The sequence below is a fragment of the Lutzomyia longipalpis genome, chromosome 4 (genome assembly GCF_024334085.1).
Source record: "Lutzomyia longipalpis isolate SR_M1_2022 chromosome 4, ASM2433408v1".
In the NCBI taxonomy this organism is placed as follows: Eukaryota; Metazoa; Arthropoda; class Insecta; order Diptera; family Psychodidae; genus Lutzomyia; species Lutzomyia longipalpis.
The window spans coordinates 21012949-21038261 of NC_074710.1; the positions used below are offsets into that span (position 1 = coordinate 21012949).

Consider the following 25313-nt stretch of genomic DNA (forward strand, 5'->3'; position numbering starts at 1 on the left):
GGAATTAATTGTGGGAGTTTATCGAAATTTAAACTGTGAGTGAAATTCAATATACATAAATGGAGGTAGTTAGGTACGTTAGATAGTGTGAATTATAAAGGATAGAAAGTCTCTAGAATATGAAACAATTTATTATATTGGTTGGATTATTAAACTTTTTAAAGAAAGCATTATTAACAGTGTCTGAAAGGGTGTTTGGGTGTCTAAAAACGCTAAAAGATAAGTTTAGGTTTTCCTTTATAGGTCAAAAAATTATTCATTAATAAAAAAAAAATAAATTAGGAATTTTTTAATATAAAAACGTCAAACGGTCAAAGAATGTCAAACTTTGTAAAAAAAAAAACGTAGAAAAATTGAAAGCAATGCTAAACATTAAAGAAAGGAACGTCTAATGTTTAAATAAACGTCAAACGTTAGAAAATAAATGACAAGAAAATTAAAGAAAACTTCAAACCAGCAAAATGAACATCAAATCTAAAGAAAGAAACGTCAGATATCAGAAAATATCAGTTACAAGTTAATAAAGATATCCTCAAATGTTCTAATTAAATGAAATATTAGAATGAATGTAAAATGAATGTTAAACGTAAAAAAGGAATCTTTTAATTTTAAGATAAACGTCAAATACTGAAATAAACGTCAAACATTAGAAAATAATGAATAAGTATTAAAATAATCATCAAACGCCAGGGAAGAAATGCCAAATTGAAAACAAAACTTCAAACTAGAATAAGGAACGTCTTACGTAGAAAATAAATGACAATAAAAACTTTAAACTAGAAAAGAACATCAAACGTTAGGAAAAAAAACGTTAGATCTTAGAAAATATGTGTCAAACAATAATGAAAAATATCTTCAAACGTTTCAAATAAATGAAACATAAAGAGGAAACTTCGAAATAATAAAAGAAACACACAAAAAACGTCAGGAAAGAAACGTCAAGCATTAAAATTGAACAAAATTAAATGTCGAAAACTGCTAATATGGACGCAAGAAATGTTAACGTTAACCCTTTAACGTCCAACGTGAAACATAAAAACATTAAAATATGCGCTCTTTTATCGCGATTTTTATTCTATGAATTTTTTTAGAAGACTTCTCACTCACAACGTCTTCGTTGACCCCTTATGCGTGAATTTGATGCATTTGTAACATGGAAAAACAATTACATTCATAAATAATTGAAAAAATAAAATGTTTCACGTTTGGGTCAGCGTATGACCCAAAAAACCTTAAAGGGTTAAATAAGGATTTTTAATCGTTGTACATCTCGACTTTTGGGTTCCTTTTTAATGTTTCCTCCAATATACTACATCTGGCTACTCCTTTGATTATTAAAAATACGAAAGAAAACGTGAAATCAACAAAAAGGGAGTTTATGCAGGATATATGAAAAACGAAGAAGATAACCTCAAAGGAATTTTATTCGAATTTTATCATTAGAAATATTCAAAAAAAAAGCTATTAAAGAAAAAGAGAAATCCTTAATTTTCACTGATTTTTCTTCAATGTTTTTCTAAATAATAATTCATAGACTTTGATGTTATTGACAAAAATAACGAAGACTTTTATGGCTCTTTCATCAGGTCCTGAAAATGTAGTTAGAACTTTTGAAAAATTTTTCCCATAACTTCTGAAAATTTAAAAATTCCTTTCTATTTGAAGACCTCCCTTAAGGAGCAAAGAGGAGCTCCCCTGGAGGTCATCCCTCTTTATTTCTTTGCAGCAAACTTAGGGGAGCAAAAGAACATTTCCACCCAAGTTTGCGTCGACTTTCGGGTCACGAATACCTCGCGTGATCCACCTGTCTCACGTTTCGGGTACTCCTTCACCCGGCGCTGCTTAGGGCGCTTCTCCAGTGGGGTGTGTGGGGGTGGTGGCGGGTGATCTGAATGACGTCGACCTGGGTTATGTGGGGCGCATGTGCACGGGGGGTGCGCACATCATTCCATAAAGCAAAATTCGTGTGAAACCCGAGACATGCCGATCCCCTGTAAATCCACCAAACTTGGCCCTACTACCACTCACTACCGAATTATTGGATTGTAGTTCGCATTGAGAAGTCTGCAGTGTCGCGCCTCTTATTTTGTTGTGTGTCGCCTCAAAAAAAAAATCTTCTCTGTGTGTCTCCAACCAACAAAAAAAAAGAATAAAACAACCTCCCCCCTTTTTTGGCTTTCGTGGAGCCTCCTTTGAAAAAAGAATCCGAATTACCATCATCCGGGCTACGTGGGGGCTGTTAATCCGGCTGTTTTTAGCGGGTGTGTGAGCGACGAATTGACGAAGGAAAAAAAAAGCTCCGCGCGAGGAAAACTTTTGGGGCGAGTTTTCGGTGCGGCTGAGCTGTCGATTTTTGCCTGGAAAAGCTTCTGTCGGGTCGGTGTGTGTGTGTGTATTGGTGTTGGTGTGAAGAATACAACAAAAAAAGCAACGAAGAAAATTGTGTGTATAGAAGCTTTTTGCAATGATGTGGTGGAAAATTCTTGTGTGGAAATTCAAAGGAAAATTCTGTCTACATTTGAGGGAAGAAAAAAGGGAATTTGTGAGGAAATTTTAAGAGATTTTTCAGAGGGGGTTGAATGGGGTGTTAACCCCGAGGCGGCTCTCTGGTGCAAATTTTCCTTCTGCAAAAGGATTTTTCAATAAATAGGGCTGTTTTTTCAACCCTCACCCCTCCCCGCCCGGAGTGCCAATGTATTTGTGCGCGTGTTTGGCAAAATTCTGCAGCTTTTCAGGGTGGGGTAGGTGTACTTTTCGTGTCGCGCACGGGGTCGAGTTTTTTTGTGGGGCTCTGTAATAGCATGGAATTGTCATGTTGTATATAATACCACAAAACTTTATAAATCGCCCCCCTCATTCCACAATTTTTTTCTGCAAAACACATGGAGGTGTCCAAAAACCCTTAAGAGAACCCAACCACACATAAATGCTGCTTCCCCTCCTCACTCACTCGTGGAATACTTTTGGAATTTATTACATTAACCCCATTAAAAGTTTATAGTTTTAGCATACCGTCCCATTGCGAAAGAGATACACTTCAAACCAAGCAACGACAACAACAAATATTCCCCAATATTGTGCACCTCATAACTCACTAATTGGGGTTGTGCTCACTTTGGGGCATTTTTTCCGGTTAATTTTTTTTTTGCGGGTGACGATTTAACATTTTTCAGGGCGTGTTTCCACCGACTGGTGAGCTTAATTGCGTCAGGAGGGGGTGGTTTATTTTCTCTTGTGAGAGGCGAGAAAAGTTGCCGATTGATGTTGGATGAGTTGACGACGGCAACGAGGTTACTCACGGGGGTGGAAAACCCTTTCTAGGAGAGAGAAAGATGTAGAATTTCACCTTTGAAACATTTGGGATCTTTGTACAAAAGTTTTGGGGATAAGTTTGAGGGAGATGAATCATCCCGAAAACTTATTTCGAGGTCAAAGAATTTCTCTTTGCTTAATTTAAAAGGGTGTCTGCTGTTGTTCATTTAAACCATTTTACAGGAAATGGGTAATTTGTAGAAAAAAAATTAATTTTTATGCTTAAAAAGATTTTAAGAGTGAAAAAAAAAGCCGTTAAAATAATTCATTTTTACGTCTAGTCTTAAGGTTTACGTTATAGAGATTGAGAGATTCACGTGAAAAACGTAAAATAATGCGTAAGTTTGAAGTAGGAGTAAGTATAACCTCAAAAGACAAGTAATCGTAAGCGTAGGAATATTTTCTTTCATGTTTTTATGTTTTGGTGAATTATAACCAAATTAATTTTGAATTCTTTGCTGTAATTGGTGTTACGTAAAGAATATAACCTCAAAATTAATAAGGTTATGTTCTTTCTGCTACAATAATTTAAGGTTTAACAGTGTTTGGGTACAACTAAACGATCTAAACACTCTAAAAAGTCAGGCAGATAGGTATTGAAGGAAATAATAATAAACGTTAGAAGAATTCTCAAACTTTGAAAATGTAAGGTAAATTGTTGTGAAAGACATGTAAAATGTTAGAAATGCCAAACACTTCAAAAGAATCGTTGGATCTTTAGAAAGAAAGCGTCAGAAGTTTGAATAAAAACGTTGAACTTTTAAATAAGTGGCAACGCTTGTAGTAAAATAACATTTGACAAGAATGTCAAGAGTCAGGAACGTATAACGCTGGAAATGTCAAATGTTAGAAAAAAATAGAAAAAAAGTAAAATATTAGAAATATCAAATATTGTCAAATAAATGGACAAACGTTAGAAGAGAAATGTTACAAGATTGAAAAAAAAACATCAAATTTTTGAATAAATGTCAGCGATTGTTACTTAACGTTAAATGTCAGAAATGTCAAATATTAGAAAAAACGGTAATTTGCTTAAAAAAAAATTGTCGAAAACTGTTCAACCTTCATTAACTTCGATCGATTCCTTAATAGTTTCTTTTTAAATAGTTTTTGTTGTTCTCTAAATTTATTTTATTTAGTAGTAGACATAACCTCAAAATTAAAAGTATGTTCTTTTGCATTAGAGCGATTGTATTTCAATCAAACAGATACACCGTAGGTTGTCTTAGCTTACATAGCTTATAGGTTACATCTAAAATGGTTTTTCTATGTTATCCTTTTCTATTTATTCATGACAAACGTTAATAAAACAATTGTTATGATCTTTACGCTTACGTCATTTTACTACATTCGCCTGTATTTTACGTTTCTATGTGAGTTTCATAGATGTTTTATACTTTGAATAAACGTACGTTGACGCGAAAGGGTTAACTTTCTCAAATAACTTTGAATTATTTAAATGAATTTCTTCGAAGAATTTTCACCCCCCAATTCCCGAGAATGCAATAAAAATCTCACCAATCAATCAAATAAAATGCAAAAAAGGATATTTTTCACCTCATACAGATGAAAATGTCTGTTATGAAAGCCAAAAAGTTTCTTTTTATGTATATAGCATGAAAAATTACCCAAAGAAAGAGAGAGAGAGAGTGAAAAAAGGATCTTTCCGCTCGTTTGGGATGAAGGGAAAATGTCAATAAAAATAAATAGAAAGAAAATTTGAGGGAAAAGTGTATGGAAGGAGTGACAAGATATGAAATTAGATATTAAATTTCTCTCCCCTCATATTTACACAATCATCAAATATTGTATGATACAGTGTCTAGAGGAACCAGAGAAAAAAAGCTGAAGAAAAGGAAGAAAAAAAAAATGAAGGAATATTTTTTTCTTCATGCTCTTCAAACCTTAGGCCAATTTTCTGGCAAGTTTACCCCGAGAGTGTAGGCCTATCATATATATGGATAGAAAATGAGGAAGCATGTCAAAAATCATTCCCATCCTCGGGAAAATTGTCACAACAGAGAGAGAGATAGAGAGAGAAGGAAAAAACCTACCAGAGCATGTCAATGAAAATTTCCCAACATCCCGGAAAAATTTTGTTCGAAGGCAAATGGATGGGTTGGAAAATTGGTGCCTAACGAAAATGAAAAGTCAAAAAAAATCATATCTTTATGGTCCCCACACATAATTTTTATGCTCACCAAACCATCCCCGAAAAAAGTATCACATATGGCACATTTTTGAATTACACATTTCCTTCCTCGTGAAACACATAAACATTCGATTTGCATGCGACAATCAATCGATTTCCTTCAAACTCCCTCCGAACTGTGATTTATGTTTGATGCTTATGGGAATCAACAGCAAAAAAATGACAATGTATTTTTATTTTATTTTTTTTTTGTGAAGAAAAGGAAATAACACAGACGGTTAGAAGTCAAAGGTCAATGAAATTTGCGGAGAATTTAGCTAAAAAAAAAGTTTTGGAAGTTTTTTTAAGCAAACAACATGGATTGCATCTCTATAGGGTTAGTTGTTCTAATATTGGACCTTTTGTCTAGTCAGTAGATTTTTTTCAAAATAAATATTTGCTTACTTTTTGAAAATGGAAATTAAGTGTAATTTAAAAAAATAGGTAAAAGAAAAAAGAATTTAATAGGTCTATGACATTGATAGAACGATTTAGGACCTTTTTCAAGATTTAGGAGATTTAGCTGATTCAGAAAATAATTCTAGGAGACAGATACTTAGATTTTGGAGTTTTCGATTCCAGATTTCTTAGGCAACTACAGGCCCCTGGGTAGTTTTACGCAAAAAGCATTCGTAGAGCATAAGTATTGTTTGATCTGTGAGTTATTGCAAGATTTATCTGGACCAGAAATAAATTCTAAATAAATTTTTCTAGTTGCCTTCAGGAATTTTCTGACTTGAGATATCTGACACAGATATGATTTCTTTTACTCTTGGACAGTTTTTTTCTTTTTTTTTGCAAAGTTTTAGTTGGACCAGAAAAAAATTCTAGACAATAGAATTTTTTCATACTCATGAACTTTTCAGAAGTCAGATTTCTGTAGGAGTTATAATTTCTTTTCACCCAGGGACAGTTTGTTTATGAAATTTTAGACGAAAAAATATTCTAGGAGATAGAATTTTTATCAGCCTTAAGTATTTGAATTTTCTGACATCAGATAGATATCCAAGAAAGGTATAATTTATTCGTTTTGTAGATAGTTTTTGTTCAGCTTTTCTATCTCTTTCTCCCTCTTGTCTTCAATATTGGTATCCTTTTAATCTAGACTGATTCTAGGTTTTCTATTATTAGTTTTTATTAAGTTTATTTTAATTAGGTAATTAGGTGTTCTTCACACCGTGTATGATCTAGAACATTTTCTATGTATTGAAACGTAATTGAAACATTTGAAAATTGTTTTAATTTAATTCAAATTTTATTTTATATAAAGATAAATGTAAAAATTTTAAACAACGGATGTTAATTTTAATGAAAATATTCGGATTATTTGCCGAAGTTCAAAGTTCGTTAAGATTCAGATTATTCGTTAAGAATCGAATAATTCGCCACAAAAGATAAAAAGATTCATTAGATAAGCACCTTTGATTAGATCAAATCTTTTGATCAGAAAATTATGCTTTTGGTCAGAAAACTCTGCTTTCGATCAGAAAAAAATATTACGTTTTGGTCAGAAAAATCTCCCATTTTGATCAGGAAAATATGACATTCGATCACATTTGATTGCAAAATAATGAGTTAATTTTATTTTTGAAAAAAAATCACCCTCAAATGTATTTTAACCCCTAAAGTGCTACACATTGGGGGTTAAAAAAATAGTTTTATAACAAAGAGATAGTTAGTGTGAGAATAATATAAAATTGAAAATGGGGGAAAAGCACCATTTGTATATTATTTAAAAGCATTTCGACGATTGTACAGTGAGTGGAGAGGTAAATGAAGCATAATGCGACAAAATTTACGTGTCAGTTGTATGGCAATTTCGCACATGGGATCATTTTGTGCCTGCCCGTAAACGCAATGTCAATTCAATTAAATTAGTGCTTAGTGGGTAGGAAATGAATTGATCAATGCTCCAAAATGGGCTCTACTATATGCTCTGTTCCCTCGAGGGGCTAGCGCTGTGTGTGTGTGGCGCACTGACCCATCCCCTTGAGCATAACAAAAGAGGGGTTCATTGTCATGTCTTTTTACGGGGAGAGAGGAGCGAGGGGTTTGTTCCCAACATCACCTTTTTACGGTCGTTCCGAGTGCGGTTTTTCGGCTCCCAAAAGACGAGAAAGTGGGACAAAATGCTTAATTATGCTATGAAAGCATCGTTATATGTCGTCGTTGGTTTGAATGAAAAAGCTCAACACCCCATCCCGTCGTCAGCCACTAACACTACACTCTGTACTATATATATACCGAAAAAGCTCTCTAAAATGGCATCAGTAACAGTCTCTACGTGGACAAAAAAACCAAGAGGAGGCACGAAACTTTTCTTGCATAACCACAAAATGAAAATTCAAGAGTTTTTACATGTTACATGCCTTGTAACATGATTTTACCATCCCCAATGCTTTTTTTCTCCTCTCCCCCAACCTCCAAGAGTTTGTTGCAAAAAGTCAAGGGTGTGTGTGTGTGTGGGTTTCCATTAAGAAGGTGAGAGCATACAGGGGGAGGTGAAAAGCTGGATTCTGTGTGAACTTTTGCTCTACTCATGGCAAAAAAAGAAAGTAAAAAAAAAACGCACAGCAACTTTTTGAAGCAAAATAGAAAATCATTTGCATTCACGGAGGAATCAGAGCGTGATACTTTGGGGGGTTTTTTGAAGATGTGAATTGAAAATGCTAAAGTTGGGAGTGAAGAGAATTTGACTGGGGAGCTTTTGGGAGAAAGAATTTCAAATGAATGTTTGAAAGTTGCAAAAAAAACAAACAAGAACTCAATGACTGTTAAATGTTTCACACAAAAATTAAACACTAAAAAGCAATGAGAGAAGAGATGGGAAATGTGCATGATAGTGGTGCTTAATGAAATTTAAATTCGACCGGAGAGTCTATTAAAATAGTTGGTTAAAATTGTAAAGAAAGTTATTGTAAGTGAGTAAATTATCCCTTTCGCGTCTATTGGGGCAGACGCCTCAAACGTGAAACATTACATTTAGCTGAATTTTTAATAATTTAGTTGTTTCTCTGAGAGCATTTATAGAATAAGTATTGGGATGAAAAGACCCAATGTTTCAATGTTTCACGAGGAAACAAAAAGATTACCTCGTTGACGTTTACGTGAAACATAGAAACATTGAAACATTTGATCTTTTCATTACAATATTTATTTTCCAGAAGGTTTCAAAGAAGATTTCTCACTCAGAACGTTTTCTTTGGTCTAATTTACCTAAATTCAATGCATTTCCAACTTGCAAAAATAATTAAATTCATTAAAATTCTAGAAAATATAATGTTTCATGTTTTAATCAACATATGACCCAATGATCCTCATAGGGTTAAAAGATTCATGCAAGATGCTAAAAAAAAACCAGACAGAAAACACTGAAAAAAAAAGTGAAATAAAATCGAATGTTTCAATACTTGTATGTTTCATGAGAACGTTAAAGAGTTAAAGAGGAAGCTAAAATTTATGTTTAATCATTTCACGTCCAACGTGATACATAAAAACATTGAAACATTGTTTTATCAATTTGATTGATTTGTTTACTTCTGATTATAAATTTTTACAATTCTCCGGGTTTTCTGGGCAATTTCTGTTCTTTTTCATTTTCTTTGGGTACCTGATGAAGGTCCTACTTACCGTTTAACCTCAAAATTATTTAATGGAAATTTGAATCATTTCTGAACATTTGAAACTTTCTTAAAAGAAACTCGAATGAAATATTGAAAAAATCCACAAGAATTTTCCACAAATCGTGTAAAAAAAACTTCATATTGAGCTAAGGAAAAGTGAAAACAGTGTGATATATATTTTTGCGTTGTAACTGCAGGTCGTAACGTCTCTCCTGGAAAGATTTCGTGTGTAGAGAATTAATTTTACGTACAAGAAAAAGAAGAAAAAGAGTAAAAAAAGCAATGGCTTGGGGTTACTGGAGTGCAACTGCCGTTGATCGTGGACGTTCACCGCGACGGAATACGCAATGTGCCGCCGTACCGGTCAATACGATGCCTCAATCGGAGCCGCCGCCACCTCAGTGTTACAGCCCGTGCGGTCGCAGTCCCTGTGGTAGTCCATGCCACAGTGCCTGCCAGAGTCCGACTCAGAGCACGCAGCACGTGGTGGCGGTATGTAGTGAGTCAGAGAGTGAGACACCGTGTACGGGTCAAATACATCAGATACCCCTTGAGGAGTACACGCGACGACAGTCCGGTGATCCACTCGATAGTCCTCAGGTCTGCTGCGTTCTTTTTATATCCAAGGGGTGTTTATCTGAATGAAAATCTTGGAATTATTCGTCAAGATTCGGATTATTTGTTAATAAGATTTGAAATATTCGTCAAAGTTTTGATTATTCGTCAAGATTTTATTATTCGTCGAGATTTTATTATTCGTCGAGATTTTATTTTTCGTCGAGATTAGGATTATTCGTCGAAATTAAGATTTTTTATTAAGAAGATTCGAATTATTCATTAAAAATTCGTCAAGTTTTTTATTATTCGTCGAGATTAGGATTACTCGTCGAAATTCGGATTATTCGTTAAGAAGATTAAAATTATTCCTTAAAAATATTCGGACTACTTTTCAAGAATATTCGAACAATTCGTTAAGATTTTTATTACTCGTCAAGATATTATTATTCGTCGAGATTAGGATTACTCGTCGAAATTCGGATGATTTGTCAAGAAGATTCGAATTATTTGTCAAGAAGTTTCAGATTATTCGTCAAGATTAGAATTATTCGTTAAGATTCGAATTATTTGTTTAGAAGCTTCCAATTATTCGTTAAAAAGTTTCAAACTTTTTATCAAAATTCTGATTTTTCTTTCAGAAGATCAAAATTTTGTAAATATTCGGATAATTTTTCAAGAAGATTAGAACTATTCGCTTAAATATATTTCAAGTATTCACCAGATAAACACCCCTTACTTGTACCGTTTCAAACTGAGACACCGAGCTCCCCCGAGGGCGAAAGACTCCACTCACAAAGCAAAAAATCATTTCTCTATATCGTTATGTCGTGCGCTAGAAAAAAGCTCACAGAAAAGCTAGCGTTGAGACGCCATTTTGATTTTTTTCTATTTCATTAATGAAAATTGGTATCTTTTTGTGCGGAAATACGTATTTTTCCTTGCATTGTGTAGTTCTTTTCGTCCCTTGGCAGAGAAGAGGGATGTTCATTTAGCATGAAATATGTTGTAATACATTGTCACATAAATTCATAACATTGTAGTCTGTCTCTTTTCCTCTCTTGGAAATCATTTCGTGTGAGCGAATCTTTGTTTTTCTTTGAAAAGTTTTGTGTGAATTGGATGGTGAATCCGTTTTTTTTTCTTAGATTTCATTGTATAATAAATTTTCATAAAAGAAAAAAAAAGAAGAAGAAGAAGATGAAACATTAAATAAATATGATGAGAGCACGAGCATTCAACGATGCCAACACTCCAGTCATACTCATTTATCATGGCCCGTAGAAGGTGGTTTGGGGTTTGCCATTAACCACGAGAGTGGAGTCTTTGACTGGCGTCCTGGGGGCTTTGGGTTCAGGTGTCTCGGGAGGAAATTGCCATGTGTCCGTCACGCGAGGGCATCCTCTGTCATGGAATTTTCTGCAGGCGAACCAACTGTCGGATATTCTGTGTCGAGGTGCCACGGTCTCCTCAATTTCTTCCGCCAACAATACCCTCACACGGGGCGCCTCGTTGCGTGACACGGGGGACTACGATGTGCCCCATCCGCACCCCCATACGCATCACTATATGACCACGGCAACGTCCACATCGTTGCATAGTTCGCGCCCCGGGAGCGCGGGGGCTGCTTCGGTGCACGGGCACAGCAGTGCCCATGGTAGTGGGAGCGGAAGTGGATCGAGTCCGGGTATGAGTGGCACGGGTAGTGTCATTGCCGGTGGTGTCAATTATCTCGAGTGCCTCCACTACGAGCGAATGCCTCTGCCAATTCCTGTGCAGATCCCCATTGTGCCACCGCCGCCGCCGCCGCATTTGCTCTCGGAAGATGAAGTGGAGCCAGCCTATGCTACAGGTAAAGGAAAGAACACCTGACTTTGAGAGATGTTCCTCTCAAGATCTAAAAATCTGAAGATTTCAACACAATTTTGTTGATTTTTTGGGGTAATTTCAAATGGTTTTTTTGTCAAACTGTGAAAAAAAATAAATGATAAATAGGAATGTCAAACGTTAGAAAAAAGAACTTCAAATGTTAAAAAGTGTATCAAACGATAAGAAAGAAACGTCAAAATATGAAAGAAAGTCAAATTTAAAGAAAGAAATGTCAAATGTCAAATTTTGAGAAAGAAATGTTAAATGTTAGAAAGTCAAATTAAAAAAATAATAAATGTCAATTTGACGGAGGCCAAACTTCAGCCAAAAAGCATAGTTATGCATATTTTCGTATGACTTCTAACCGATTGGAAATAGTTCAGCAACTTGTAAGTCTTTAATTTCTCAACGTCAAATTTTAGGTAAAAATTTAACGTTTATTTTAAATATTTGAAATTTCTTCAATGCATGACATTTTTTTTTGTCTAACGGTATATATTTTAAGCATTAATTTTTAATGTATCTTTTGAAATTCCAATATTTGACATTTCTAAAATTCGCCATTAGTACCTATTTAACGTTATTTTTGAATCATTTGTCAATTTTGTTCCGAAATTTGATGTTTCTCTCAAACGTTTGACATTTATTATCTAACATTTGTTTTTTCTTAAATATCTGAAGTTCCTTTTCTAACATTTGACATTTCTAACATATGACAATATTATAACTGTCAAACGTTCGGAAAGGGAAGTCAATTGATGAGGAAATGTCAAATGTTACAGAAAAACGTCAAATGCTACGGAAATGATAAACGTCAATTTTTGAAGTGAAGTATTTTACAACATTTTTTTAAAATACTATTTGAATATATATTTTAAACGTTAGGAAAGAAACGTCAAACGCTTAAAACTACTGTCAAATTTTAGAGCAGAAATGTATTTTTTTTTTTAAATGTCAAACATTGAGAAAGAAATGTCAAACGAATTGTCAAAGCTACGAATTCAAATGCAACAGCCGTTAATATGGTTAATACGCAATTTTCATAAATCGTGACTTCTGCATCGGCGCTGCATTAGGCTCTCAGGTACCCCTGGAAAGTGATCTAATATTTTTTCCTACAACTGTAGTTTAATTTCCAATGTTCTTTTGGTACATCAAACACTAACCACATTGAATAATGTCAACACTTTAATGGATTTCCCTGTAAATATTTGCCAAGTGCCAAGATTGTTATGTGTACGTTATCAAATATTTGCCATACAGCTGGCAAAAGTTTAGACACAATATTCCTCTGATGTAAAATATATTGAGATGTTTTCATTTTATTACTTTATTTATAAAATAAATTCAAAAAGATCCATAAGAAATTCAAAGAAAAACGCAACTGTGGATGCCCATTAAAGTTGTAACGATGAGTTACAGAATGATATTGTTGTCATGTCTTTGTCGGGAGGACTTCTCTTTTGCAAGATGATTGCGAGAGAAGAGAGCCAGGGTGGGAAAATTTGCATGACAAATGCTTTTCTTCTGTCAATTCGCTGCCAACAAAAATGTGCATTGAAGGGGAGGGTTAGCACAGAAGAAAATTGAAGAATGTTAAAAATGCAAATTTCCAATGCTCCAAGGAATATTTTTCCAAGACTCTCACAGTGTCCATCACGCCTGTGAGGAGTTCTCTTTTTTTATTCAAATGCTTAACTACTTCAAGTGCATTTCCAGCACGAATTGAACGGTTGTTCCACTTTACTTTTCAGTGGCGTAGCCAGGGAAGGTATTAAAGAAATGTTATTTGCCTAGAAGTTCTAGGTTATTACTTAAAGGTGAAGAAAAATTATTTTAAGTTTAAATAATAGATTGAAATATTTTTAAAAGAGAATTTTGAAACGTTAAAAAACGTCAAGCGTAAGAAAAGAACTATCATTTAACAGAAAAGAAATAGAAAACGTTAAAAAAGTTTGTAGTGATTCAATAAGAAATGAAATGTTAAGACGTTAAAAAAAATTCAAACGACAAAAGGTACTTTAAACGTTAGGAAAGAAACATTGAACGTTAGAAAAGAATCGTTCATCATTTTAAAAAAAAGCTTCAAATGTCAGAAAATAAATGTCAAAAAAAGAGATATTAAAAATTTTAAAACGTCAAATGTTAGAGAGGAAACTTCTTCGAATAGAAATGTCTGGCGTTAGAAAAAAAACGTCAATCGTCGTAAAAAGAAATTTTGATCGTTAGACTAGAAACGTCAAACACGATAAAATAAACTCAAACGGTTAAAAAAGAAACTTCATTATTTTGTAAAGAAAATTTAATCGTTAGAAAAGAAACTTTAAATGTTAGAAAAAATGCAAATGTTCGATAAAAAACGTCAAGCACTTTAAAACGTCAAACGCAAGAGAAGAAACATTAATTGTTAGTAATGAAATGTCAGGAATTACTGAAGAAACTTCAAACGTTGAACATAAAAGTGGAAACGTTAATTGTTAAACAGGACACGTTTAATGTCATAAAATAAACTTCAATCGTTAGAAAAATAAACGTCAAACGAGAAAAAAAAATATTTCCAAGTTTGCCAAAAACAATAAGAGACGTCAAACGTTCAATTTAAACTTTAGGAAGTAAACGTCAAATGACAAAAAATATTTCAATCGTTAGAAATAAATAATAAATATTAGAAAAGAAGCATCAAACGTTTAAAAAAAATTGCTTTAAACATCAGAAAATAAACGTCAAACGTTTAAAAAGAAATCAAACGTGTACAGTTCATGCCTTTTAAAAAGTAACATTAATAATTTAAAAAGAAACGTCAAACTATTAAAAATATTTCAAACTTCATAAAGAAAACATTAAGCGTTCGCAAAGAAATATTAAACGTTAAAAAAAGAAACTTTAGACGTTTTAAAAGACAAGAAAAACGTTAGAAAGGACGGAACAAAATGTTTAAAATCACTCAAATAAATTGTCAAACTTGTCAATTAACTGTTAATTCGAATAAAAAAGCCGTTGAATGGTTTAGTAAGTTAATCACCCCTTTGGGTAGATTTCTAACTACGCCCCTGTTCCCATCTCACTCCACTATTCGTGTTTCACGCACAAGGGTGGTCATGGTGTCAAGAATGGCGAGAGATTGATGACAAATACCTTGAAAATGCCAACGTATGCATATTATCCAGCACACAAGAAAAGGCATTTTGAGGTTAAGGTGGACAATACCTATATATGTATTTTTCCCGGAATATGAACGGAACGTATAGCTAAATATAATTTATACGACTCAAAGGTAATTTATGCATTTGGGGGGCCCAAAGAAGGAATGAAACAACAAAAAAAACGTTCCCTTTTTTTTTATGTAAAAGTGTGAAACAAATTAGATTGGAGTTCTTTTTTTTTCATTACGATTAACCATCACGAAAGGGTTCTGCATTTAATTTATGGGACACGGAGTTTTGTTTGATGAATAATATTTGCACTTTTTCCTTTGGGCTCAACATTCTATTTGGATTTTTTCCTCCTTTTATTTTTTTTATTAATTAAATTCATCACGATTTCCAATGATTTATTCAGTAATGTTGTCAGAATTTTTATTCTGACAAGGAAATTATAAATGTCAATTACAGCGAAATTAAATTTATTTTTAATAGTTTGGAATTTATTAATGAAAATGTCTCTTTTATGTAAAATATATTTCATTTTCAAGGGAATGAAAAGCTATTTTTGGATTACTTACATCAATGCTGGGATGGGAAAGCTTTTCAAAATGTCTTTATGTTTGAAAGGATCATATTTCGAATAAAATTTAACTTTAAAATCCATTTTAATATGATTTTCTGCTGAAGAAAGCTTATCCGTAATGTATTTTCAAGGAAAGACAGCTTTCAAGAAGAATTCTTTTCCCCAATAAAAGCTTTAGGTGGATTTGAAATATCTTCTATTGAAAATAAGGAGTTTATTCACTTTGAGGGTCTTTAGGAGGAATTTCAAGGAAATATTTTTCTAGGATCTATTAGGATTTTTTTCATTTCATTTCAGAATAGTTAGGAAAACTTTAGAAAAATCTTCATAAATGCATAAATTATTTACTTATTTCACTCATTTTGCTTTTTTGCCTATGAAGCATATGCTCCAGTGCTTACATGATAATTTATATGTAATGGCAATTTTGAACTGAAACTCTTAAAATTCCCCTACTTAATAAAATTCTAAAACTTTTCTATTCAAATATGGATTAAAACAATTATGAATATTATCCATGAAGCATATGCTTTACGTACAGAAATAAGCTGCAATATTGAGGCGTGGTTTATGCATTTTAACGGTCAAAAACCAAACCATCTCTTAAGCAAAAAAAAAAGAATGATAAAAACTTACTTATAAAGTGTTCAATTCAGTCAATACTCCATTTCTTTGATGAATTAATTCTTCTTTGAAACTCAACTTTTTTTTAAAAGAAAAACTTTTAATTTGTGTAAAAACCAAAAGCATGTTTCGAATTTATGAGCCATGCTATTGATAGAGTGCTAAAGTGCTTTTTATTTGATGTCACACAAATATTTTCCAACTTTTCCAAACAATTTTCCACTCAATTAATTGAAAGTTTATTAAAATTATATACAAAGGAATTTGGGAAACTTTCTTATATGGAAATGTTCTGGTCAAAATCCTTAATTCCCCAGTCAAAATGCAAAAAATGTATTTAATTTTCATTTTCTTTTGAAGATTTTCATTCATTTTGGGCATAATCAATTGATCCAATATTTTCTGCCTCAAAAATACGAAAAGTTGATTTTCTAAAGCAAAAATTTTGTTCATTCCTGGAAGAAGATTTTTCTTGTGCTCAATGATGGTCCATTGAAGAGATTGACACATGCGACAATTTTCCTTGCCATTGCCTTTTTCCTCTTTTCTTCACTATTCGCTCCATTTGCCTTTCATGTCAATTCTATTCTGCTTTTTGCCTCCCTTACGACCACCCACCTCCTCTCCCCTCTCGCCCCCCCCCCCCCCCGTAAAAGTCCCCATGCCCGAATGTTGACATCTTCTTCCCCGCGGGAGGTACACACCCATGGTGCCCCGGGGAGAATATTCATAAGATACATTTTCAATATTTTATATGCCATACACCATTCCATTGGTTATCCCCACGGGAACTTCATCTCCCCCAACAAACTCTTCCATGGAACTTTTCATCGAGTTTTCTCTCTCTCTTCTAACTCTCTGGGAAATGAAAAATCATTCCAATGCAATTTATACTCTCTTTCACTACATAGAATCATAGCATAGATGGAAAAGTTGGTGAAATTTTTCTTTGATTTTGACAGGATTCATTACATTTCTCTTTTCTTTTCGTGAAGAAATGATATTTTGTGGTTTTATTGTGTCAAGAAATGAAAACTGACAAAAGTTTTCAGGTAAAGGAAAGTCGTTGAGGAACTTAAAAGTTTTAAAAGAAATGATTTAATTATGGAGAAGAAGAAGAAATGATTTGTTTATGGTTAATTTGTGATAAAGTTTAATTGATTAGGAATATTTTAGCTCGACGGTTATAATTCAAATAAATAAGTTTGTCAATTTTGACAGCTGTCAGATAATTGTCAAATTGATAGATGTGACTGGTAAATTGAAAAAAAAAAACTAGTTCATCAAAAAATAGCCCAAAGATTTGTTTTTAAGCGTATTTGATTGAATAAAAAGCCATTTGGAGAAGTTAGTTTATAACTAGAGTCTGTTGATTTTGAAATTTGACATCTATTATGCAACTGTCAATGTCAAAAGAAAAAGAAAACTAAAAAAATTGTTTTTCAGGATATTTGATTGATAAAAAAGCCATTTGAAGTATTCAGTTTTTGACTAAAGTCTGTAGATTTTGAAATTTGATATCTATCATGCAACTGTCAATGTCAAAAATATGTTTTTAGTTTTTCTTTACATATTTTTGACATTGCCAGTTGTATGATAGATGTCTTTTATGACTTTTAGGAAGGGCTTTCTCACGCAAAGAATCACGAAAGATTTCTTTGAATTATAAAACCAAAAGTTAGAATGAGGGTTAGATTTATGACATTTGACAGCTGTCACTTCTCAATTATGAAGCAAAACAGTTCAAATGTATTGAATTTAAATTAAAATTAAAAAAAAAATATGTTGCTTCTTTTTTGCCTATAGGAGTGTTTATATGGCCTACATTAAGATTTATATTTCAATGGCGGAGTCAAGGAATTGTCAAATCTGACATCTGTCACTAATCTGTCATTTAATTTATAAAAATCCTTTTTTTTTAACAAAAAATAACTAAATTATATTTTTGTAAATCCTTTTAAAATGAATCAAGAAATAATGTTATGAAAAATGTGACAGCTGTCATGTCTCAATTTCAAGAAAAAATCATTATAAAATGCTGCCATATGTTACAACATTTATTTTTCACTCATTTTCACTTCCTCTTCTCTAACAACTCACAAACAATTAGATTAACCAACCATTTCCTTTCTCAACACCCCTTTCACTACTTTTCTCGATTTTTTGTTGTTGTTGTAAATTCTGATACATTCTGGAAGTGAAAAGGAGGAAGGTAAACTGTCAGTGAATTTATTCCACGTCGCGTGTGAAAGTCATCAACATTTTTACGTGTGCGTTACCTTCCGCCCTCACTCCTTTTTTTGTTCTTCACATTTTTATGGGGTATCAAAATAAAAATAAAACGAATAAAAAGCACTTTGAAGCTCGCTGGTGTCTCTCCACTGACAAGGAAGTCTCATGTGCTATGGTGCTCCTCCTATACATATGTATATATGGGTGTTAGAAGGGAAAACAATACAATGGGGAAAATCTCATTATTGGGATCGAGGGCGTGTATGGGGGTGATTTCCATTGGAATTTTCAAGGAAGATTGGTGCTTTCAGGGGAAAATGGAGCGGAAGTTAAAGGGGAGATGTTGAGGGAAATGTTAAATTGTAAAGTTTTCAGTGAATTTGTTGAATATTTTTGTTCGAAAAATTATCGAATGAAGTTAAATTAAAACCAAAATGTGATTTTTCTTTCAATTTAATTATTATTTTCTTTCTTTCCTTTCGTGTTTTGTAGTAAAAAAAATTAAATTTTCTTTTGCGTAAAATATATGTTGAGGAAGTACCTAATTGAAAAATTAACACCCATAAAAATATTTCTGGAAAAATATAAGAAAATAAGTAGCTTGTATTTCATAAACTATCTTAAGTTACTTTTACCAATGATTTTTTTTTAAAACACGGGCTGATTAAATAAATTAGTTGGTGTTCCACTTCGTGGCCAACACCAAGTATTATATTTTTGAATCACTGTTTAACTTTAATGCTTTTTGTAAGATTCATTCTACTGAAATGTTCTGTGAATAATAAACTTCAAATGGTTATCATTTCACAAAAGTGAAAAAATCATCTATTTCACTTATTTATTTTGAGATATTTCTCTAACATTCAATAACTTTTGTTCTTTTGACTGAATTTTTCTGCTAAATTCAATCATTGATTAACTTTTGTTCTTATGACTGATTTATTCTGATAATTAGTTTCTTTAATCATTGATTAACTTTTCTTCTTTTGACTGAATTATTCTGCTAAAGTTTTTAATAACTAATTAACTTTAGTTTTTTTTGACTGATTTATTCTGCTAAAGTTTTTAATCATTGATTAACTTTTGTTCTTATGACTGATTTATTCTGCTAAAGTTTTTAATCACTAATTAACTTTAGTTTTTATTTTCTTGATTTTTTGAGGGTGAAATTTCACCCAGATGTTTTAAATTGACTATCACACATCTGAGGAATAAGAAGCTATTAAAACTGAAAACAAATTTGAAAGAAATGCCAGATTTGTAAGGGTTAACGTTTGTTCCTTCATAGCCCATAGTATTTGAAAGTCAAGAAATAAAAATAAGAATCAAGCTCATAAATATTTCAATTTAAAACAATCCCACAGATAATATAACTTTATACTTTTCACCGTAACGATACGAACTTCCGAAGCTCACCATCTTTCAGAACCAAAATTCATCAAAATGATTCTTCTTTGCTGAATGAAAATTTAATATCCTTCCTCAAACTTCCGAAATTAGCTCTGAAAAAGTCATCAGAAATTGCTTTTCTCCGAGGCGCGGAGCATTATCTCCATCCCTCAATAAACAGAATGTTGGCAAAAGAAAGGACTCGCGGTATGTCCGTGTGCTTTCACAAATGTAATCTTCGCCATTTATGAATACAAAATGATGAATTTTATTGATGGTGTGATACTTTTTTTACGGCATTCCGTCCACTTTTATGAATTGTTTAGAATTAAATGCGACCGTATTCAAAATTTTATTCCATCGTATCCGTTGTTGATCGTATTTTATGGCAACGCGTCTCTCCATTAAATTCGTTAGATGAAAAAAAAAAAAAAAAAAAAAACGGAATTGAGTTCCGAATTTTCTTCCTTCTAGGAAATTGAATGTAAATCTGATGGGAATTTGTCTTTTTTTTCCTCCAAAAAGTGCCTCAGAATTGGTCATATTGAGTCAATATGCCTTCAATTGTCGCTTTAGTTGCACACAAATTCCTCAAAAGAGAGGAGGGATTCGTTGTACGTAGAACAGACTCTTTGGTCACGTAGCTGTGGTCAGGCTACGACTTTCTAGCCCCCAAAGTTCGGGGAATTGTTTGTTGAGATTGGCAGACATCCCTCTTTAGCTCATCACACATGACACCAATTAACAGCAAAGAGGGGCGAATGTTCAAATAAGAAGACAAAGCGGACAAAAGCTAAGTGGTTGTGTCAATTTTCTTTTGATTTCCTCAACGGAGGGCCAATTATAGTGTATATAGAGAGGAAAATTGCATAGATTTCTCAAACAAAGGGTCGTCTTCTGCGGTCGAAGAAATCCTTGAAATTGTTAAAATTTCAGAACAAAATTATGAAATTTTAAAGATTTCTTTGTCGCAGAATAGGTCCAAAAAAAGAGAATTTTTTAATAATTCAAGTTGAATAAATCAGTCAAAAGAACCAAAATTTTTAAATGATTAATTAATTTAGTAGAATCATTAAATCAAATGAATAAAATTTAATCAGATCATGAAAAATATAACAGAATCAATCAGTTAAAAAAAAAATAAAACTCAATCAGTGATTGATAAATTCAACGAAATAAATCAGTTATCATATTCTATTCTATTCTATATCATAGAATTAATTAGTTTGAGTGAACTGAAGTTATATAAATCATGAAGAATTGTAGCACAATAAATCTGACAAAATAAACCAAAGTTAATCAGTGATTCATAGATTAAACAGAATGAATCAATGAAAAAAAAAAAGAAATTGAAAATAATTGAAATTTTTAACTGAATGAATTATTTAAAATAACAAAAAATTTAATGGATGACTCAAATATACTACAGAAAATCCAATTACATCAGTGATTGATTAATTTAACAGAATGAATCAATCACCAATACAATTTCTTGTCAAATTTCAATCTTACAGCTGGACATTGTAAGCTTATAATTGATCTGTCAAATCGCATGTTTTGCAAATCTGATTTTTATTAAATTAATGTGAAAATGAAAGTTTTGAACAAAATCCTCAGGGATTTATTTAGATTTATCACTGATTACATTTATTTTCAGTTTACACTGAAAAAAGAAATTAAAATTTTTATATTTTTGTACAAAAATCTGTTTTAATTTCTTTAATATTAAAGAAAAAATTGTTCTAACAATTGGCATTTTAACTAACCACACCCCTTTTCCTTTTCTTCTCTTTTCAGGTGAGTTTCACACAGAAAATCATTGTAATTTTTGTTGAACTAGCTCATCAGATTTTTGGGGGTTTTTGGGGCTTACCAACCCCATTTTTGGTGTTGTCGCCCCGAAAAATCCAATGATATTTGATCCAACATTCCCCCTAAACCCCTGCGCGTCATGGGAGATTTGGATTGTGCGAAGGTAAATATTTGAATTTTTAATTGAAAAACTTTTCGAAAATATTTCGCAAATAGCAAAAATCCTTTACAAATATAGGGCTCCCTCAGGCCGTGTTGAAAAATCCCTTCGGATATAAGATCTTCATGGTGGGCATTTTGTTTACTTTTCCCCCCTTTTAAAGTGTGCTGAAAGATGCGGATTTTCACTTAATTTCTCCCTTTTACGTGATTTTTTTCATAAAGAATTTAAAGTAGGAATATTTTGAGAAAGAAAAAGTGAAAATTCTTCTTGAAATTGTGGAGAAAATTTATGTTCTCATGCTTAATTTCTCAGGAAATGGTGAGAAAGTTCTTTTTGCAATCTGCATATGCTCTATGAGAAGAAATGCAAGAGAGAATGGTAATAGGTCGCGCAAAAGACTTGCAGAGAGGCAATTTTTCATAATTTTTCACTTTGCATCCTCTGCCAATGTGGAAAAGAAATGGAGAAGAAAGTTCAAATCGATTTCGTGATAAATGGGGAAATAGTTTAATTTTTTTTTTGTGAAAAATGCTTTAAGGAAATTTTCTTTTCCAACCAATTTGGGGTAATTTTGAAAGGGCTAGCCCAATTCGTGGGTTGGTGGGAATTAGCCTCCTTCCCCCTCTCCCCCAAATATGGTGCCGTTTGGTGGTGGTTTGATAGGAAAATGAGGAAAATCGGAAGTCAGTGGTGTGAAAAGTGACGCGTAAATCTGGTGGAAAGATAATTTTCATTTTCACCTCCGTGCCAAAAGTTTTTGTTGGGGCACAGGCGGGGAAAGCAAAGAGGCTGGAGGGAGAAACAATTGAGCAACAAAGGAGCTTTTGTGTGGCTCCCGTGTGAGCTTTTCTTCCTCTCCAATGATTTTCACTTGAAATTCCCCATCAAAACCCAATGCTACTTTCATCATGAAATGAAAATTGTTATGCGTGCGTATTTTTTCATTGTCCGAAATATTCATTTTTCTGTGGCAATAAATTGCATTTTTTTGGTAATTCTTTTTTCGTGGATTTTACACGATAATGGATTGCTTTTAGCTTAATTAAAATATTTTTTAAACAACTTTTTCCAACTAAAACAAAGTTTTTTTTCGTAATAGTTTTTTTGATTAATTGTCACTTAAAAAAATTATAAAATTGTTCTATTTTTCAAAAAAAAGTACAAGAAAATAAAGTCTTTTGTAATTAAATTAAAGGAGTTAATTCATTTTGAGACTCTCTTAATATTATTTGAAGGTACAATCAATTCTAACAGAGAAAATTGCATAGAAACAAGCAAAAGCAATTAGAAATTAAACTAATAAAATCCTTGTCTTAAATAAGATGCTTCTGTGAAAGATTTGTGAAGATTTATCACATGAAGCATATGCTTCGGAGCTTGATTTTTTCAACTACCTATTTAATGATATTTTATAGAACTATCAAACGAACTATTTCAACAATTTGAATTATTTCAATTGAAGCTTTAAGGCATATGCTTTATGGGTTCTATGCATCAGAAGCATAAGAATATTATGCAAAAGCTTGTGTGAAAATTATCCCTATAAAAGCTTCTTTAATATGGAATTTGAATGATTTTAGGTTAAAAAGAAACTATCGTATAGAATTCAAGAAGGGGGAGATATGATTTTTCTCAATAAATTTTTTCTTCAGTCCCTGGAAAAGCCTCTGAGTGAAGCGAAAAGTTTGGGAAATGATTAGTTTAATTTTCTCGCTGAAAAACGAATTTTCTTGTGCTGCCGAATCCTCTCTTTCCTTTCTTGATTTTAGGTTAATTTTTTCCGTAATAAAGCTGGTATACTGACGTAATTTTTTGCACGAAGCTTATGCATCTTTGCTTTTATTGAACTTATTTCTTCAGTTTCTGATCCTTTAATTGAAATACTTAATTTCATTATATTCCATTTATCAGTTAATTTCGTTTTTCTTTTGGTCAACGAGAAACTATAATGCATATGCTTCATGCATAATACACATATGCATTGTGGACATGATTTAGGTATTTTTTATCAGAATTTTTACACTTTTTTCTCTGATAAAACGAAAATTTTCATGATTTTTTTTTCGTTGAAGAATTTCCCATACGTGGGCGTTTTAATCTTCCAATAATGGGATTACGAGAGCTTTGAAAATGAATAAATTCCTTTGTGAAAAGCTATTCTTTGAGGGGGGAAAAAAACTCTCCACCTTGCACCTAATATGTACGTAACACACAGAATGCGATTGAGGTGACAAACACACCGCAATTTCCCACCCTAAATCGATACTGAACCCCCTTCAACCTCGATATTTCCCGTACCAATTTTCACATTTTCTCAAATTCCTCCTACATCCATACATACCTACATATATAAATGGGAAGCAATACGGAAATCCCAGCTCTGGTGGATTTTCCATCTTTGTGGGATGAACATCGAATCCACCGGCACGATGAATTTATCCCTGAGTCACATATTGACTTTCCTCTACCCCCGCACACACACAAAATGCTTGTTTTTCAACCAATTCGTGCTCACGGAGGATTCTTTCGCTTCACTGCTGACACTACAACCTAACTTTGGGGGGTTTAGGTGCGAGAAGATCACCCGTTGCATGATTTTCCAGGAGAAAAAGGGGGTTTTGTGGGTGATTCTTATTTAATAAAAAATGTTTAAAGATTTTGCTGATTTTGTGCATACGCTGTGTGATTTTTCTCCAATTTTCTTCTTTTTGTGTGGAAAATAATGCTTCGACAATGAAAAGTTTGACATTTCACATTATTAAGGAATTTTTTTTTAAAAATAAAATAGGAGTTTATTCATGAAATTTCTTTAAAAAATTATGCCTTTGGTGAGGGAAATAAATTTGTCTTTGTGGATTTTTTAACATGAAAATAGAATTTATTCTTTAACGTTTCGAGGATTGAAGTTACATTCATCAGGCCTTCAAGAAATTTTGATGGTTGTAAGACATTAATTTGGGTTTGAAAACTCATAAACCACGCCCCTCATTTAAATTTATTTTTCCGTAAATTTACATGCAACATATGCTTAAGTGCTTCATTGAGTAGAACGAGGATTAGCATCACGATAGAAAAACTCTTCTACCGATTATAAGTTAGTGATTGGACATTTTGTGTGTTTGGATTTGAATGTTTTTGGTGAACGAGTGGGATGAATTGCAGCTTTGCAGCACATCGGGCAGTCAAAAGTTCAGCAGACCATTGTCGCTCGATCGATTTATTTTGGGACCCATTTAGTCCTTTAAGAAAGTGTAATTTCAGTAAGAACATAAAAATTAACAGAAATCATCCATAGAAGCAGACGAGCATATGCTTTATGCCTGAAATGAATCAAAATTCATTGTAGGCGTGGTCTTTACATCTTTCAATAGTTTTTTCTAATCTTTTGCAGCTAATTATAACTAAAAGTGGTCACGTGCCAAGAGCCCCAAAATGATTAGCCCCCTTTGAATAGGAAAAATTACTTCAAACGAAAAAAAATAGTGCACAGATAACAGTTTTTCTTTTTCATTTAATCTCTCACATTTTGGAACATGAGTAGGATACAGAACATATTGAAAATGAGAGGAGGGGGGAGGGGGTGAAATTATGGAATTGCAAAAGTGAATAAGAATGCAAATTTTCAAATATTCCATTGCATTTTAGAGCATGAAATATTGCACAAAAGTGTGAAAATGGTCGCACAGGTTTTTCGTGAGAGTGGGAGGAATAAAATGGAAATGCAAATCCAAGCGTTTGAGCAATATTTCCCATGAACCATCCCCAATGAAAAACTATCTGGCGAAGAATACACGACAATTGCACTTTTGGGGCAATT

The 25313-nt window shown here is 32.8% G+C and overlaps 1 protein-coding gene across 10 annotated transcripts in view; it reads left to right on the plus strand.

Moving 5' to 3' along the window:
• The window catches only part of LOC129794827 (atypical protein kinase C), a 105064-nt gene that overhangs the window by 25421 nt on the left and 54330 nt on the right, over positions 1-25313 (plus strand). Inside the window, exons 1-2 of one of the 10 annotated variants that reach the window (XM_055835700.1) lie at positions 9327-9726; positions 11107-11533. The exons of 6 other annotated variants lie outside the window; for them this stretch is intronic. In XM_055835700.1, coding sequence (XP_055691675.1) covers positions 9409-9726; positions 11107-11533 — 745 coding nt within the window. In that variant the 5' untranslated portion in view covers positions 9327-9408. Of the gene's footprint in view, positions 1-9326; positions 9727-11106; positions 11534-25313 lie in introns of those variants that run through there. 3 more of the 10 variants (XM_055835699.1, XM_055835698.1, XM_055835697.1) reach the window with 3 other exon arrangements.